This window comes from Eptatretus burgeri, chromosome 18 (assembly GCF_056783735.1).
Source record: "Eptatretus burgeri isolate ZD-2024b chromosome 18, Ebu_testis_v1, whole genome shotgun sequence".
Lineage (NCBI taxonomy): Eukaryota > Metazoa > Chordata > Myxini > Myxiniformes > Myxinidae > Eptatretus > Eptatretus burgeri.
Window position 1 is genome coordinate 23186833 of NC_140978.1, and position 18723 is coordinate 23205555.

General features: G+C 47.6%; 1 protein-coding gene across 8 annotated transcripts in view; it reads right to left on the reverse strand.

The window, feature by feature from the left end:
- LOC147008733 (sodium- and chloride-dependent taurine transporter-like) overlaps nucleotides 1–18723 on the reverse strand; it is a 159472-nt gene that overhangs the window by 64460 nt on the left and 76289 nt on the right. For all 8 annotated transcript variants that reach the window (XM_085863946.1, XM_085863945.1, XM_085863947.1 and 5 more), the window contains exon 7: nucleotides 14146–14270. In XM_085863946.1, the coding sequence (XP_085720072.1) occupies nucleotides 14146–14270 (125 nt within the window). The remainder of the gene's footprint in view (nucleotides 1–14145; nucleotides 14271–18723) is intronic.

An 18723-nucleotide genomic window follows, 5' to 3' on the forward strand; every position in this document is an offset into this window, starting at 1 on the left:
TTCGGAAAGTCCGCGATGCTTTTGAACACGCTGCACGATGCGCGCCTTACACGAGTCCAGCATCGGTGCCCACGAGTGGCGCGAGATGACGGTGATGCGATGGCGGTGAGTTGTGACGGTAAAGGTCGTGGCGGTTGTGGTGAAGCGGCATTGTGGTTGGTGGTTGTTGTTGTGATGGCTGTTGAGACGTGGTTGGTCGTGGTAATAATGGCGGTTGGTCCAAAATAAAGATAGTAAAAGAAAAACGGCTATCCTGAAGAGTCGCAGCACGCATGAATGACATTTATTCCCTCCAGACAACGGGTTTGGGCCGAACTACACATATACTTACCGAGATATCTCACCTAAGGGACCTGAATGGTGGTTTGCGAATTTGGTCAACCACAACACTACCCCCTCCCCTTTTTACAGACTCGTCCCGAGTCGTCAAATTTTCGTGTGCCAGCATGTGTAGTTTTCCCCTAGTACATTTTACCTACGGATCCCTGAGTGCGACATTCATGGTATTCGTGTCCCCAAAATAAATAACCTAAGTGCTGAGTAACTACCTAAACAAACTCACTCACATGGACGACTTAAATAAAATTGCCGGCGCTAGGACAGACATGCCGGGGGCGCACTCATATTTACAGTACATCTTAACCTTAACTTACAAATTTTACACTAAACCATGGCCCAGGATCAATGAACTCTGCAAAAGAAAAGCAGTTAGCAGGGAGCCAGGCTGCTCGCATGCAGTCTCTGGCTCAAAACAATGCAGGTGACAGGGAACGTGGCTGGCTGCTCACACGCAGTCCAAGGCCTTCCCTTTTGAACTGAACGCAGTGAACCACAACGGTGCATGGGCTGCACAACGGTTGTCTCCGTGCCAGCTCAAGTGGCACACGCAATGAACACAACGAATGGATGGATGAATGGTTTGAACTGAACGCAGTGAACCACAACGGTGCATGGGCTGCACAACGCAGTCTCGTGTTGTTGCTGCCAACAGGGCAGTTCTTGCAGCTTGCAAACTGTTGCCTTGATCCTGGCGCACATGGCAATGAACAGGGGGGGGGGGGGCAAAGCAAAAATTGAACGGGGCTGGTGAACAGGGGCAGTGGGCATGGCATGGCAAAGGTAGCAGGCAAACACAGCCTGCCGAAGAAGGCCGTTGCAGGCAAACACAGCCGGCAGATGAACTGGCCGGCACAGGCCTTGAAGTACCACAGCTGCAGATGATCCGGCCGGCACAGATCTTGCAGCAACACAACAGCTGCCGATGAAGTGGGCCGGCACAGGCCTTGAAGAAAAACAGCCAGCCGGCAGATGAAGTGGGCCGGCACAGGCCTTGCAGTAACACAGCCAGCAGATGAAGCTGGCCAGCCTTTGCCGTTCAGTGGAGGTTGGTGGAGGGAGTGCGGTGGTGCTGGCCACTTGGAAGGTGGGCTCGGACCTACCTACCTGTCTCCCTCCCAACCTTTGCCTGTCACTGTACATACCCACTCCCTTAATTTGTCAAACCCCAATTTAGCCCCAACTTATTTTTTTATTTTTACTTCCCCACTATAAATCGTCCCCTAACCCCCTTTACTGTCCTTGTTCGGCTAACCTATTCTGTCACCTAGCCTACTCCCAACCCCTACGTTCCCTTCCCGGAGGGGAATAAGGGAGAGCTAACGTCCTGTGTCGAGGCCCAACGAAGCCTCAGAATGGCCTCCCCAGAGTTCGGCGATCTATAACCAAATTGGGTCCAGCGGCCAACGACAGCGAGGGGATGGATGGTGCGGAGGGGTACATCTCCTAATCTACCCTAACCATTTAACTGTTAAACTACCCCGGGGCTTTCAACAAGCGCCTCTCGCTTAAACTATTGGTTCTAACAACCCAGATTCCCGTCGCCTGTGTTGGTGTCCTCACAATTTCGGGCCTCGCCCCCCAATTTTCTCTCCGTGCCCTCACACGGTCTCATGGCTGGGACACGTGGCTCCCTTTGGCAGGCACGACCCTCTGCCGAATCTCCCGCTATGGCACCCCCGGGCACTACACTGCCTCCGAGCCTACCAGCTCCCTAACACCGGGAGTGCCCCCCATGGCACCTCCCCTGAAACGCACACGTGGCAGGCTGGCTTCCCAGGCCCCTTTCCGAGGGTCACCCGTGCCCACAACACTGCCCACGCGGCCAATGGCGCCCCGGGCCCCCGCACCAAGCAGGCGCACCCGTGCCCACTACGCTATCCCGGCCCCCCATGGGCCCTTGGCCTACCACGGCCGACTAGCCTGGTGCCCGGGGTACCCACTCAGCGATACTCACCTTTCGCCACCACGCTCCCAGCCTGTCAACAGGGCTCCTGCAACCCTCCAAACGGGTTTCGAGCCTACTTCCCCACCAACAACAAAACGACCTCCATTTTTCAATTTAACTAACCCCCTAACTCAGTCTACACTGACCCCGGGGTCCCTTGGGCGGGAGTCACTCCTCCCCCCAATCACTCATCGCACCATGCATTCCCCATTCGCTCCACTCAGACCCGCTGGCCTCACTCACTCAACAAGTACTCACCTCACAACTCACCAACTCTTCAACACACACACCGCTGAACTCTGCCATCCTCCTAACTACATCCCCTAACTAACTCGTGCTCCCACGTCGTCCCTTAAACTACAGCACATTCCTTTTAACACTACGTAGCTAAGCTACGTCCCCACTACACATTCACTGTCTGTCACTGTCTCCAAATAATCCCATTAATCAATTTCCCAACCTAAAGCTCATCTAAATCCCTCTAACTAATCCATTCCACGGACTCCATGAGGACTTACCCCTGCCCCATGAAGTCGGTCTAGCTAAGCTAACCCTTCCCCCTAACTAGTTTCCATCCTGTGCCCTAGGTCAAGGGGGTCTTCCACCCTTTGCCCAGGAATCCTGTGCACCCGAAAGTGAGGCTTGCTTTTTTTCTTTTTTTTTTTCTTTTCATGCGCAGCACCAGCGCGGCAACTCAGAGCTCGCGCACTTTGCACCTGGCCGTGACGTCATGCAGCTGCACGTGTACCTCGTCCCTCCTTGGACGGTACTATCCGGCAGGGATACCCCTCCTGCCGGATTCCAACCCCACGTGCAGCCATGGCGTCACCGTGCGCATATAAAAAAAAAAAAACACAAGCCCCACGTCTCGAGGGGTTCCCCACGCGAACACATGTGCTTTGCCCGTTGGAGCTTAACACACACGATCGCGTGGAGAACCCGTCCGGTCCAAATCCATAATCCTGCCTAAACTTTGTCCGTCCGCGGGATCGGCAAATCCACCGCGTGCGTTTCCGGACCGGGACTTCACTCTCGCAAGCGAGCACGTGGCGGTCTCGTGCGTTGCACAGCACGGACCTCGTGCTCACTGCTGGGTGAACCCGGCACGGTCCCCGAAACAACTACAGCCGCTACTCGGCTTTCTTTCCTCTGTCGCCTTCGTCGTCGCCATTCAACACACGCACACCTGCGTGTTACGACGCTCACACTCCATTCCATTACATTCACACCGGGAGACGCGGCTGCGTGCTCCCGCATGCCAACCGACATCTCCCTCACATACCGCTCTCTCACACACACGGTCTCCCTTGCACTAACCATACCACTCACACGTGGTGCTCCATTCATACAAACCACTCCACTCACACCCGCGGGGGCACTCACCCGCGGTGCCTCATCCACACTGGCCGTTTCATCCACACACGGCGTGCTGGGAAGCACACCCTTTGGCACACTTGCCACTACACCACTCACACACGGGGTTGCTTCCACACATGGGGTCTTACTCACACCTTGCACCATACACACCGGGACAACCACACTGGGGATTCGTGTCCCCACAAGGGTCTCCGGGGCCTTTTCCCCCCCAAGCTCTCCGTGCACCTGTCCACAGCACCCGTCCCCTCAACCTCGCAAAGCACGACCGAACCCACCTGGTCGTGACTCGCCTCAAGGGGGCATACTCCCTCCCCTCGTTCCTGGAGGAGGCCATCCAGCTGCTCGCACCGGGTCCCTGCACGGTCCGCCAGCTCAACCTCATCGTCCTCCACTACCTCTGTGTGTGTGTGTTCGTCTCTAACCTTGTCCAATTCATGCAGTCTCTCCTCTATTTTTTCTGTCTCCCGTGTCTCTATACATTTATAAGTTTCTGTTGTCCCCTCCTGTCTATTAGTCTCCGCTTCTTTCTGGCGTCTTTCCCTTATCTTTATGTCAGTCAACCTTGCTTTCTCTTTAAGTCGCTCCCGTCCTTCCCTGTTTTTCACTCCTTGCTCTTTCACGATCTCCGCGTACCTCATCCTTGCTTTCCGTATTAATTGTTCTTTTCTCTCCCTCGCAATTACTTTCACCTCGTCTCTTGTCTCCCGAATTACTTTTTCCTTACCCGCCTCCACCGCGGGCCCGACAGCCGTTGCACCCCCTTCCAGCTCGTTCGTTCCTACACGTGGAGTCGCCATTCCTATCTCCCTGGTCACTGCCTTCATGCCCGCCTGCAGGCATCGGCCCATGTTCTGCGTCTCACCCCGCAGCTTTTTCGTTTCTTCCTTCATTTGCTTGCCCATGCTTTTAATTTCGTTTATAAATTCATTTGCGTTTGCATCCATCTCTTCGTTCATGCCTTTCATTTCGTTTATAATTTCATTTGCGTTTGCATCCATTTTCGCTGTCATTGCCGCCAGCATGGTGCATAGCTGGGCTATGTCGGATGCACTCAGCTGAGCCGTTTCGGCAAGAATCGGGAGGTTTTGGTGGAGAGGGGGAGGGGAGGTGTCATACACCGCGGCCGCTGCCGCACCTATTTCGGGCTCTGGGTTCAGTTGGGCGAGTCCGTGTTCCTGCACAATCAACATTTCCTGCACGGGGATTCCATCCTGGACCATGGACTCTACACATTCTACATCCATTTCTAATACCCCCGGCTCCCGCTCGCCTTGAGACGCCATCTTGCTTCTCTTAAAGGGTTAATTTGAATCGCTCGTAATTTGGAGGGATCGGGGGTAGCTTCTCTCACCCCTGGACCGATTCCCGTGAATTTAATTGGAGACAGGACAGCCCGTTTTCCCGTTCTCCGTTACCAGTGCCGTGAGGAGGGCGATGGGTTTGTATCGCACGACCTGACACCAGTGTCGCGATGTCGCGCCCGCCGGCGTGCGGACGGCCACGTAACTCGAATCACGGCACGTCGCCCACCGGACGGACAATCCAGTCGTGACCCTCTCGGACTAACGCCGGGAACCAGTCACGGGTGGACCTTTCGGTCTCACCGCGATCGAGCCAATCGGCCCCCGCGTGGGATAGGGTTGCTCGCCAAATTCGACCTACCTAAGTACCCACACGGAGGGTAGACCGGGCGATCGCACCTCGCCGCAGGTCGACTTCGGACACGGGCCACTTAAGCGACCCGTTCCGTACTATCGGGATAACCGAGCGGTGTTATTCGTCGGCCTCGACGGTTCGATTAATTATCGGGCATCTTAGCCCAGGACCAACCCTTTACGTGAAGCAAGATGGGGATTCAATAGAGGAAAAGACGAAGCGAAGCGGGAAAATAGTTCAATAATAAGCACATTTATTTCGCGGCACACGGGAAGCACACATATACAATTCCACCAAAAGCACATAGAAAAGAAGAAGACAAAAAGCAAATGCGACAATGCAGATCTAATACCGACTACGCGAGCACACGGCAACACTTATACAATTTTAGTTCACAGACGGCGCCGACAACACATATTCCCAAAGCAAAAGAAAAGAGAACCACCCTCCAGGAGGAGGGGGTAGGCGGGCCTGGGGCCGAGACCGTGTCGGGCCTACCCGTCTGATGATGAGACGCGGAGCGGCGGTGGTGCCTCAACTCCGCGGGCCTCGCGGACGGTGTCTGGTAGGGGGTGGGAAGGGGGCCCCCCTTTTGTCGCACTATCTCAGCGCGGGGGGGAAACAGGAGGGGGTTGCTGATGCTCGGGGAAAGGAGGATTTCACAAAATCGCGGGTCCCGCGACGAGCGTCTTCACCACGACCTCGGTCGCGCCGCTGGCCTTTCTCTCCGCAGTTCCCCGAATCCGACGCGAGCACCCCCTCGTCCGCCTTCGCCACCGCCGCCTCTCCACAGCTCCGTCCTCTTCACTCCGACTCCGCGAACTCCCAACTGCACTGAGCTCTTCCTCCGCTTCCAACTCAACTCTTCCTCCTGCGAACTGAACTGCTTCTCAACTTCCACTGGACTCCACTTCCAACTGCGAACTCAACTGCCTGCGAACTGCCCTCGTCTGACGAACGCAGTCGTTTTTATAAGCCCCGTGGCTTCGCTCTCTCATCTTTGACCCTCTGCCTCCGACCTTTCACCTCGCTCCCCATTGGCCCGAGGAAAAGTGGGCGTGAATGCTTTTTGATCCATGAATTTGCATATAGCGACCGCCCTCCAACGCCCTGGAGGCGGGGCCAAATCTCCCCTCGCTCACCGATTGGACGGAACAAAAGTGGGCGTGAGTCGTTTTTGATCCGTTTTTCTTCGGAAAGTCCGCGATGCTTTTGAACACGCTGCACGGTGCGCGCCTTACACGAGTCCAGCATCGGTGCCCACGAGTGGCGCGAGATGACGGTGATGCGATGGTGGTGAGTTGTGACGGTAAAGGTCGTGGCGGTTGTGGTGAAGCGGTATTGTGGTTGGTGGTTGTTGTTGTGATGGCTGTTGAGACGTGGTTGGTGGTGGTAATAATGGCGGTTGGTCCAAAATAAAGATAGTAAAAGAAAAACGGCTATCCTGAAGAGTCGCAGCACGCATGAATGACATTTATTCCCTCTAGACAACGGGTTTGGGCCTAACTACACATATACTTACCGAGATATCTCACCTAAGGGACCTGAATGGTGGTTTGCGAATTTGGTCAACCACAACAATATCTTTGCAGGTCAAGAATGGTGTGTTTTTGCACCTTTGCATTATTGGTGTCTTTCAGCTTGGAATATCTGGGGGTTTTTTTTACTTCCGCTACCAAAGGTGGATGAAGGTTACATTTTCACTCATATTTGTCTGTCTGTTTGTCTGTGAGCAGTATATTTCAAAATGTTATCGATGGGTTTGGACGAAACTTGGTGGACAGGCTTGGTGTTAGACAAGGACTAATTGATTCGATTTTGATGAGGATCCGAATCCGATAAAAAAATTTTTTTCATGATTCTTCATCATTGAGAGAAAAAGGGCAAGTTAGTTAGAAAGGGTTGAAGCAGGAGGTGTCAGACTACCTCCAGGAAGTGCCACATGACACCTACAGGAAAGTTGGACAGAACTTTCGAGTCAGGATCAATGCCTCTCTGAACTGCGGAAGGGCACACATCGAGAACATCAATTGCAAGGATTTTGCGTAAATGCCAATTTCAAACCTTGGGCTCTCACGAGCTCTCTTGTAGTGACTGACTGCCATAACAATCAGTGACAGAAAATACCATGTCCTCAGCTTTCAAGAAATGTTTGGTTCATGTTCCTGTGGTGTCTGTTTCTTTGTAAATTACCATTTAAAGTTGCATCACACTTTTTGAAACACCCTGTATACAGTGCCTATAGAAAGTCTCAATCCCCGTTTAAAAATTTTCACCTTTTGTTGCCTTGTAGCCTGGAATTAAATTGCATTAAATCAGACTTTCTCCACCTTCATTTACACATCATAACCCACAACTTACAAGTGAAAAAGAAATTCTACAAATTTCAGAAAATTAATCAAAAATACAAAGCTAGAATATCTTGGTTAGAAGTGTCCACCCCCTAGGTTAATACTTAGTGGAAGCACCTTTGGCAGCAATTATAGCTGTGAGTCTGTTGTGATAGGTCTCTACCCATTCTTCTGTATAAAACTGTTCAAGCTCAGTCAAGTTGTGTGGGGAATGTTGATGGACAGCAATCTTCAAGTCATGCCACAGATTTTCAATTGGATTTATGTCAGGGCTCTGACTAGACCACTCAAGGACATTTATCTTCTTGTTCCTCAGCCACTCCAGTGGAGCTTCAGCTGTGTGCTTTGGGTTTTTGTCATGCTGAAAGGTGAACTTCCGACTCAAGTTTAACTTTCTTGCAGAGGGCAGCAGGTTTTCCTCTGGGGTTTTTCTGTATTTTGCTCCATCCATTTTCCCTTCTATCCTGAAAAAGTGCCCCAGTCCCGACTGATGAGAAACATCTCCATAGCATAATGCTGCCACCACCATGGTTCAAAGTAGTGATGGTGTTCTTTGGATGATGTGCTGTGTTCAGTTTGCGCCAAACGTAACATTTTGCATTTCGGCGAAAAAGTTTCATCTTGATTTTGTCAGACCATAAAACTTTTTGCCACATGGCCTCAGAATGTCCAGAATGTTTTTTTTTTTGCATACCTCAAGTGGGACTCAAGGTGGGCTTTTTTGAGTAATTCCTACCTTCTTGCCACCCTGACGTACAAGTGAGACTTGTAGAATGCTTGGTATATTGTTGTCACATGTACACAGTGACCAGTCTTTACCCTAAAGGTCTGTAGCTCTTTCAAAGTTGCCATTGGCCTCTTGATGGCCTCTCTGATCAGTCTCCTCCTTGCTTGGTCATCCAGTTTGGAGGGACAGCCTGATCTAGGCATGGTGTTGATGGTACTGCATACCTTCCACTTCTTAATGATTGTCTTGACTGTTCTCCAAGGGATATTCAAGGCCTTTGAAATATTTTTATACCCATCGCCTGATCTGTGCCTTTCCACAACTTTATCCCGGAGGTCTTTTGAAAGCTCCTTGGTGTTCATGGTTGAGTCTTTGCTGTGAAATGCATTACTCAGCAGAGGAAACGTACAGGAACAGCTGATTTTATTCTAAAATAATCAGATTCACGACAATTTAACACAGATGGAGGCCAATTAACTTGTGTTATTTTGAAGGTGATTAGCTGCACTTGAGCTTATTTACAATTGTTGTTGTAAAGGGGTGGACACTTATTCAACCAAGATATTCTAGTTTTGTATTTTTCATTAATTTTCTGAAATTTGTAGAATTTGTTTTTCATTTGGAAGTTGTGGCTTACGATTTGTAAATAAAGGTGGAAAAGTCTGATTTAATGAAATTTAATTCCAGGCTGTAAGGCAACAAAAGGTTAAAATTTTGAAAGGGGATGTTGACCTTCTGTTGGCACTATAGCACAATATTTCGAAACGTTTTGCACGGATTTGGACGAAACTTGGTGGATGAGTTGGTTAGATGATAAGAACAAGCCGATTAGACTTTGGTTAATGTCCGGCTCCAGATTCGGCCTATCACTGGGATACAAAATGTCAACTGCTATGCCTGGCGGAGGTATGCGCTCTGCCGAGTGCCGTTTTAGTTTTTACCCTTTTCATATAAACCATTTTATCCCCGTTTTTTTCTCTGTTGAAAACATTAGGAACAGAAACAGCAACTGTTTATTGTTTGACCATTAATTTTGTCCCTTGAATTAAGGTTAATGTGTATTATTTTCACAAGCAGGTTGCACGACCATGTACAAGAGGAAAGCACATGTTGAAGGCATGTGCTTTGATCGTCTGGCGAAAGTACATATGTGCCTGCTTTGTCACTTTTTTGTGTACATGATCGAAGATCATGGAAGAGCTGGAGCAGAATGGAAGGAAACAAAATGGAAAGGGAGAAACACCAACAGCAGAGTAGAAGTGAGAGTGATAGTGAGATCAAGGGGAGGGGGGAGAAGGACACATGATGATGAAGAACCTCCACACAAGCTGAATGAAAAATAAGAAGAGAAGCCTGGCGTTGTTTTCGTGGTTACGGTGGCTTGCTTGGGATCCTAGGGTCCTGAATTTGAGCCCCGTCGCATTGAATTAACACCAGGTGGGGTTGACTCAGCCTGTCATCCTTCCGAAGTCAACAAAATGAGCACCAGTTGACTGGTAATTGGGGCACTGCATCACCGGCATAGCCACATCCTTAACTAATGATGCAACCAGCAGCTACAAGGCTGCACACAAGTGTGTGTGTGTGTGTGTGTGTGTGTGTGTGTGTGTGTGTGTGTGTGTGTGTGTGTGTGTGTGTGTGTGTGTGTGTGTGTGTGTGTGTGTGTGTGTGTGTGTGTGTGTGTGTGTGTGTGTGTGTGTGTGTGTAGCAAGAAGAGGAAAGGGAAGGTGGGGGTGAAACAGAAAAGGAGAAAACCAACTGACAACCAACAAACATAAAGAGGTGTGTGAGTGAGACAGCAAGAGAGTGAGAGTGAGGGTGAGAGAAAGACCAACCTGGAGAAGTGCAGGGAGGGGTGTGGGGGGGGGGGGATGTGCTTGAGAATTTGGGGTCGAAGAGATGATTTATAATTCTCTTTGATTTACATTTTTCTTGTATTTAAAAAGCATTTCTCAACACGCCAATGTACGACCTTGCAGTTTAGTCCTAGGACCAGGATGCACGTCATTTTTCTCGAACCATGCATTTTGACCTGAGGGTCAAAGTGCAAGTGTATTGTTTGGGCAAACTTTATCGTGTACTTTGGGGGGGGGGTTGTCTACATTGCACTATTTAACTTTGTCAAAATGTTTGTGGTTTTATTCTATGACCTTTTTTGCTAAAGGGCATTCTCAATAGAGAAACCAAGCCCTGCTGTTGATGTGAGCCGGTGAAAATCCATGTGACCATTGCACACACTGTCCATTTTGAGTAGTGGTTCATATTTAATGTCGAGTAAAAGTTTCCATTTAATTTATCCTCAATGTCAGGGTTTTCCTCGATGGAGAAAATCTTGACATGGTGAGTTATTTAAAACAACCGTACATACAGTATTTTACTTGTCCTTTATCCTCCTTCTCATCTCAGTCGGTGCATTTTCAGGATGCCCTGATTTTTATAGAACATTTTGTGAATAGTGAGGATTTTCCTTGTTTTGATATGTCGTTTTTTTTGATTTCCATTATTCTGCAGCTGTATTTGGAACACTGGTACTGCTCGTTGGTTTACAGCTTTGATGTTGTTCCTTGGGGAGAGGTATGTTTTCGGGATCATGCTCGTTCTGTGCAGGTATTCTTTGGTAATTATTTTTTTGCATTTTTTGTGACATATTTGGTGGCTCTCTTCCACTCCAAGGTATTTATTTATAAGATGCTTCGTAGCCTAGCTTCTGTATTGTTGTATTTCGGTGGATTTTTATGTTTTCCATTTTTGTTGGTCTACCTTGCATGAATGTGCACTTGGCACACTTACCTCGGCCAAATTCCATTTGGATTTCATCAGAGTACCGTTTCACTATTTTCAGTTGTTCTGCCAATTTTTCGTCGTTCAGTGCAAAGAGTTTTAAATCATCCATGTACAGTAGATGTTGTGTTACCTTTCTGGTTTCTTTGGATGTTATTTTATTGGATGTTAGGGTGTATCCATGGCTTTCCTCATTGATGAGGTTACTTAGTCGATTCAGAGCCAGGCAAAACCGGAGGGGGGGAACATTTCCTCGAGTTAAATCCCATTCTTTCCTCCAGGCCTTCAAAACAGCTGTTCACCACCACTTCTTATCGCCCCCCCCATCCAAATCCTTGATCTTTTCTACCCCTGTTAATCCACCCCAAACCCACCTCCTTCAAATTTCTTGTAATGTCCATCTTGTATACCCCGTGTTCCCCGCCCCATCCCTCTCCCTTCCACAGATCTCCTAATGTCTCTGTTCCCCACTGTTTTGTCCTTCCCACTCCCTCCCCTCTTGTCTCATGCCCCCCTTGCTGTGCGTTGTGTGTTTGCTCTCATACAAGCCTCAACAAGGTATACAAAAATAAAAAATAAAAATTTCTTTTTTAAAAATCAGATGTTGCTACTTCTTCTTCTCCAGGTTTCGGATCCATTCCGCCTTATTGTGTTCTTTTCTATCTTCATAAATTCCTTTCCAGAATTGTTCCAATTCATCTTTTCCAAGAGGGAATGACATTCTGTTTCCGTTTATCTGGTTCATGGTGTATTTTTTTCAGGTTGTTTTCAAACATCTTGCCTTGTATTCTCTTGCTGTTAGCCTCGTTGTAGTTTTCTATTTTCCATCTGTTTGTTTTTAGTAACAATTACCTCTTGGTCTTTATCTTCAATTTCAAATGTTTTATTTATTTATTTATTTTGGATTCTCCTCATCAGTTTTGATCTTTGATATCCTCTTTGGCATTGCTGAATCTGTCCTGTCTCCTTTCTGAGCAGCCCCTCCATCTCTCGAGTCTTTTCTTCCATGGTGGTGCTTGAGTTTTATTTGTGAAACCTGTACTGTTGTTGCAGTGTTTTGTTGTTATTTCTTCCTGAATGAGTAATGCTGCTGCAAAATTCACTTTATTTCTTTCAGGGGGGCTGATTTTGGTAAAAAAAAAAAATTAATATTTGTTTGTTCTGTTGATTGGAGTTTTTGTGTGTTTATTATTATTATGAGGTTAAATTATTCGTAGTCTTTCTCCCCAGTTGGTGTCATTCTCACCTCCCTCTTCTATCTTATTAGCCAGCTCCTCTTCCTAATCACATTGTTCCTCATCATCACCCTCCTCCTTCTCCTCTCGTCTACCCCTCTTTTCCCTTCATCCTTCTACCCATTATCATCTGTCCTTTCTTCATTTGTTTTCTGTGTGTGTGTGTGTATTGTAATCATTCATTGGTGTCCTCCACCACCCATCCCCCACGCTTCAAATGCAGAGCAAGTTCTGCATGGGAGGACATCATCCTTCCCCTCAGCATTCCAGCTTTCATTGGGTTTATTTTTTTTGTTTGCTGTCCTGCTTAGATCTTTCCTTTAAGACGGGCAACATCGTCCTAGCTTTGCACTTTGATGCAGAGCTCTGCCTCTTTTTAGGGAAGGTGTAGCTGTTTATCTTCACAGGACACACCCCGGCTGTCTAATGTGTCAGCACAGACTTCACAAAGCTTTCTCTGTAGGGGGCTGTGACCCTTTGTGCGGAGGTTTTAAAAATGTTTTCCAGCACATCCGCCTGGTCGGGCATCACGCTTCCCTTGCACCCTCGCTCCTCCTCTTCTCCACAGCGGCGATGCCCCATTCCTCATGGTCTCCGAAGACAGAGTCGAGGCCTCCCAGGGGCTCCCTCAGCTGTTTGCATGAAGTTTTATCTCAACCATGATGGTCTCACTCACGTTTGCTTTCTTCCTCCTCTGGGTGCCACCGCAAAGACCATTCATCATCCCGACCGAGATGGTTGCCTTGCCGCTTTGGTCATGGACCGCATATCTTACTGCAATGAGCCGTGGGAACTTCTCTCACCTTCGGTTGCATGTGGCAACATCTGTTGGAGCACTGCATGTCTCCATTTTGTAAGCTTGCTATGCCGTTTCCATATCGGTGGTCCAGCGTGGGTTTCCGCTCCATTTTGCACCGCCTCGTGCCTTGTAACCTCTCCATTACGCACTGGGCTTCAATTACGCACTTGGCCATCTATGACTCCACAGCTGTGATGTCCACATTCCTCACGGTCTCTGAAGACCCACTTGAGGCCTCTCGGGGGCTCCCTCAGCCATTCGCATAAAGCGGTATCTCCGCCATGATGGTCTCACTCGCGTTCGCTTTCTTCTTCCTCTGGGTACCACGACATGGAACGATCATACCCAACCAAGATGGTAGCCTCGCCGCTTCACGGGGGGATGCATATCTTGCTGCTATGGGCCGTGCGCACCTCTCTCACCTTCGGTTCCGTGCGGCATCATCTGCTCAAGCACTACACACCTCCTTTTTGTGAGCATGCCATGCCGTTCCTATATTGGCGGTCTGGTGTGGGCTTCAGCTCCATGTCACGATGCATTGTGCCTTGCAGCCTCTCAATTCCATTCTCATCTCCTTCTTAGCTACCACAGACTTTTCGAGGTCTTGACATCTTTCCTCTTCGGAATGGAGGCATGTGAATCATCACAGGTGGGTTCAGGCGGTGGAATCATCAAGAAAGACAGGGAGGGAGAAACGAGGCATCCTTGTTGCGTGTGCGTGTGTGTGTGTGTGTGTGTGTGTGTGTGTGTGTGTGTGTGTGTGTGTGTGTGTGTGTGTGTGTGTGTGTGTGTGTGTGTGTGTGTGTGTGTGTGTGTGTCTTTTGAATTCCATCATACTACAGGACAGACTGCATTGGACACAGTCCAGCATCTGCTATTCCAAGTAAACATAGCTTTAAGGAGATTATATATAGGCTCATAGGATAGTCAACTACCTTGTTCTGCAACATCTGAAATGTTCATTTTCTGCTCCTGTGCCATGAAGCCGAGCACAGAAAAAATGGCGAAACCCGAAATGAAGCTTGTCCCGCTGTTCAATAATGCCAGTGCTAAGCAGTCCCTGAATAAAGCACACATACAAACAAGAGGCAAGAAAAACTTGCTACATAATGTGTAATCGTTATAAATCAATGTACATGTTCCACTGTGTACAAATATATCTGAAATAAGGGATTTGGAAAGATGTCATCAGAAACTTACTTTTAAAGGAGCTCCACAAAGAACACAAGGATTTAAGGAGATACAGCAAAGGAGCCATCGACATATAATGTACACAAATGGGAATTAATTGGCAATGATATGTATGTCGAATAGTGATTTTGTTTTGAAGAAAAAAAGTTGGTAAGGAGAGAGAGGAGGCTGAGTGAAAGGGGTGGGGTGGGGAGGGGACAGTGGCTTTTGGGTAATTATGGAGGAAGGGAGAAAACAAAGGAAAGCATGTTGGGAGTCGATATGAGTTAGGACAGGGAGGGAGGAGCGTGTATCCATACTAGGAAAAGGGTGTGCGTGCGTGCGTGCGTGTCCTCCATAACTCCAAAGCCACAAAATCTAGCAGCCTGAAACTTGCATGCATACACAAAAAAAACTCCAAGGAAGTGCAAGAATGAAAATTGGGTGTTTGGTTTAATTAAAACACCCCTTTTGAAGATAATTAATGGCCTTATTTAATTATATCCTTCATCAGGCGATCCTCAGCCTCCTCACTCTCTGGGGACTTAAGGCGTTTCTTGGGTAACCTCACTGGGGTCTGAAGCCGCCATGTTTTTTGGCCTGCTCAACCATGCCTTGACTCGGAACAGGCAGCAACGATTTCTTTATGATAAACTTTTTTTCGCTTTCCTCACTCATATTTTCGAATGCCTGTTCATCATAGCTACAAATCGCTGTATACATCGCTTTTGTAAGTACTATAATTTTCATATTAGGAGCTTGAAGAGATTTCATGATTTTCCACGATCTTCTCTCATGGACTAATTAAAGTATATCATTGAAATATTATTTCGGTTTTAAGGATCGATATCGTCCGGACTAAATGTGTCGAAGTCTGTTGTGAAATCAGATAATTTAAGGAAATAACGAGTCATATAACGAAGCCGATATACCTATTTACTTGAAGCAAGCAAGGTTATGTTCCCTCCTTCTCCATAGATGCACAAGAAAATGTGTAATTTCCAAAGCATTAAACGTATCTTTTTCTACTGTTTGGAGAATTATATTGAGTGAACAAAATATTTAGGAACGGACCAAAATTAACCAGCTTCATTGAGCTATATGATTTAATGGATTCACTGATGGACCTCACACTTTGTCCCTCAGAGGGACTGCCTATCCATAACATCTGCCAAATCTGTGTCGATATTTTCAGAGATTTTACAAGGTGCTCGACAGGGGATCAAAGCAAATCTGGTAAAAGAAATAAAACAGACATTTTAAAATGAAGTTATAACGTTTGCGCCGACCCCAAACCGATGTGCCACATGACACATGCACAGACGAGCAGGCAACAGCTAAACCTCAGGCCGAGCCCCCATTGTTGATAGCGGCACCGGGCTACGTCATTCTGAGTGAATTGGTCACTCACTGAGGACGCTTTTGCCATGCCCCGTCATTCAGAGAGAGTGGTTCGCGCGTCGTCACCCTGAGCGAGTAGTTCGTGCTCAGTCACCATGAGCCAGTGGTTCGTGCTCAGTCACCCTGAGCGAGTGGTTCATGCTCCATCACCCTGAGTGAGTGGTTCGTGCTCCGTCACCCTGAGCGAGTGATTCGTGCTCCGTCACCCTGAGCGAGTGGTTCGTGCTCCGTCACCCTGAGCGAGTGGTTCGTGCTCCGTCACCCTGAGCGAGTGGTTCGTGCTCCGTCACCCTGAGGGAGTGGTTCGTGCTCCGTCACCCTGAGGGAGTGGTTCGTGCTCCGTCACCCTGAGGGAGTGGTTTGTGATCCATCATCCTGAGCGAGTGGTTCGTGCTTAGTCACCCTGAGCGAGTAGTTGTGAAATAACACCCAATTTCTGAGCTGTTTGCCATATTAACGTGTTTTATAAATTACCGAGCCAAATTTTCCTTCCACCTGGTGCGTGCAACTGTTATTTTTGTGAACATATCCCTGAAACGTCTATATGAATGCTCGGTTGTTTTTCGGTGAAAGCTACTCAAGGTTTCTGGGTTGTATATAGTAAGTACTGTCGTTGGTAATCACACTGACTCCATCCTGCCAATTCTCGACAAAATTGCCAATGTCGGCCAAGCGTGTGTGTGCGTGTGTACATGCTTGCGTGCATGCATGCGTGCCAAAAGGAGAGCAAAGAGATCCTCTGTCCCAGCCACATTCCTCTCACAACTACTATCTGCTCTTCGAACCTCACATTTCTTCCACCTCCGGGTGTAGCTTGTTGGCATGAAAACCGGGACTTCTTCCTAATTAGCACATTTGGCTTGCTTGTTGGTATGGTTGTTGTTGTTATAAAAACGTATTTCTTTCCTGGCTGGCTTGTACAGGGTGGGGCATTTATATCTGACACATTTGCAATCTTTCTTGCCGGAAGGAGTTTTGGCATAACTAATTATTGTTTTCTTTGTTTTACAGATAATACTTGACAGTTTTTAACGATGGAGCACTTTGAATGCAATGAGCATTTTTTTTATTTTAAATTTTTTTGAATGCAATGAGCATGCCAATTTCACAAACAAGGTCATCATGACAGATGAGGCACACTTTGATTTGGCAGATTTAACTCCACCAGATTTCTTCCGGTGGGGATTTCTAAAGGGCAAAGTGTATAAGGAACATCCAACATCGATCGATGAATTGAAGGCAAACATCACTGCAACCATTCGCTCTATTGATCAAGAGACATTGCTTGCGCTAATGATGATCCGCTGTCGTGAATACACGAATTTGAAAGGGGCCCATTTGTCTGATGTAATTGTAAAGAAATAAAGAATCAAAATTGATTTTAAAAATTTGAAGTATGTGCCAATATTTTATAGAAATTTTATTTTATTTGGCTTAGAAACAAAAAAATTATAACGATAATAAAACCGTCAGATATAAATACCCCACCCTGAAAATACAAATCCGTAGGAGAAGGTCACAGGTGGCAATTACATACTGGGGAAAATTGGTCTTTATCCCTATCTAATTAACACAGCACCACCCCCCATGTGGTGACAAGTAACACTTAAGCTCACAGTTTCATGACTTCATTCACATCAAGATGTCTCCTACAAGTCCACGAGCCAAGCAACTCTATACAATCCTAACTTTTCTATGAAATTGCTCCATCTACATCCACAACTGTAACAATATTCTCTCTGCAAACACCCCTACCCCGATCTCTCTCACTCTCTATCTCTATCTCTATCTCTATATCTGTCTATCTGTCTCTCTGTCTCTCTGTCTCTGGACATATCCGGAGGGTGGTTATGTCTGGACTGTCTTTGTCTCTGGACGTGTCCGGGCGGTGTTTGTCTCCAGACATGTCCGGGTGGTGTTTGTCTCTGGCCAGTTTGGCTCCGGACGCGTCTGGGCAGTATTTATGTCTGGATGGGAGTTTATCTCCGGACTTATCAGGGCAGGAGTTTGTCTCTGGAGGGGAGTTTGTCTCTCGACAGTGTTTATCGTATTACCGGTAGAAAATTGGTTCCAGACATTATTTTGTTTCCATCTTCACTGTTATTCGATACAGAATTGTTTTGATGAAACAGTATGAATCGTAATCAATGCTCCACCACACGTCTGCATTTCCTTCCTCTCACCTCACATTGTCTTGCCTTTCCCCACTCCTTTTCGCTCCCCCCCCCTCTCTCTCTCTCTCTCTCCCACCCCTCTCTCCCTCTCTCACCCCCTCTCTTTTTCTCCCTCGCCCCTTTAGTATTACCGTCAGCGAAATGATAGGTGGTATTTGCTAGTCCTTACTATAATTCACGGACCTGTGTTTGTGTGTTTGTTTGTTTGGTTGTCGCACTACTCCTATACAGTTTTGGGCTGATTACATTGAGACTTGCTACATAGGATCAGCATGACCCCAATTAATGTATCGGGGTGTTTTTATCTTTGCCAATGGTCTTGGGGGAGAAGGAGGGGAAGGACGCAAATCTCGATGTAAATCCACGCAGCGCTGCCTCCAGGTTGGTGAGGGTATTACAAGGGTGCACCATTTACAGTGCAGTATTCCTGTCCCCACATTTTCCAGTTCAGTGAGGTGTTTTTAATTATAAACAGTAGATATGTTTTTGCTTCATGCATGAAACCGTTTTTTTTTGGGGGGGGGGGGTATGCAGATTTTCAGCAGCGAAGGAGCGACCACCCCTCCCCCCCCCTCCATGGAGAATATTTTAATGATAATTGTGATGTATAGGTCCCATGGTATGGCAGCCATATTGGATTTACGCAAAAAATGAAGAATATATCTCTGAAACCGCTGATCGGAAAAATTTAAAACTTGGCACGTCTCATTCTACTGCCAATTGGGAATACATGATTGAAAGGATGACATTGTCGGTGAAGTGCTAGAC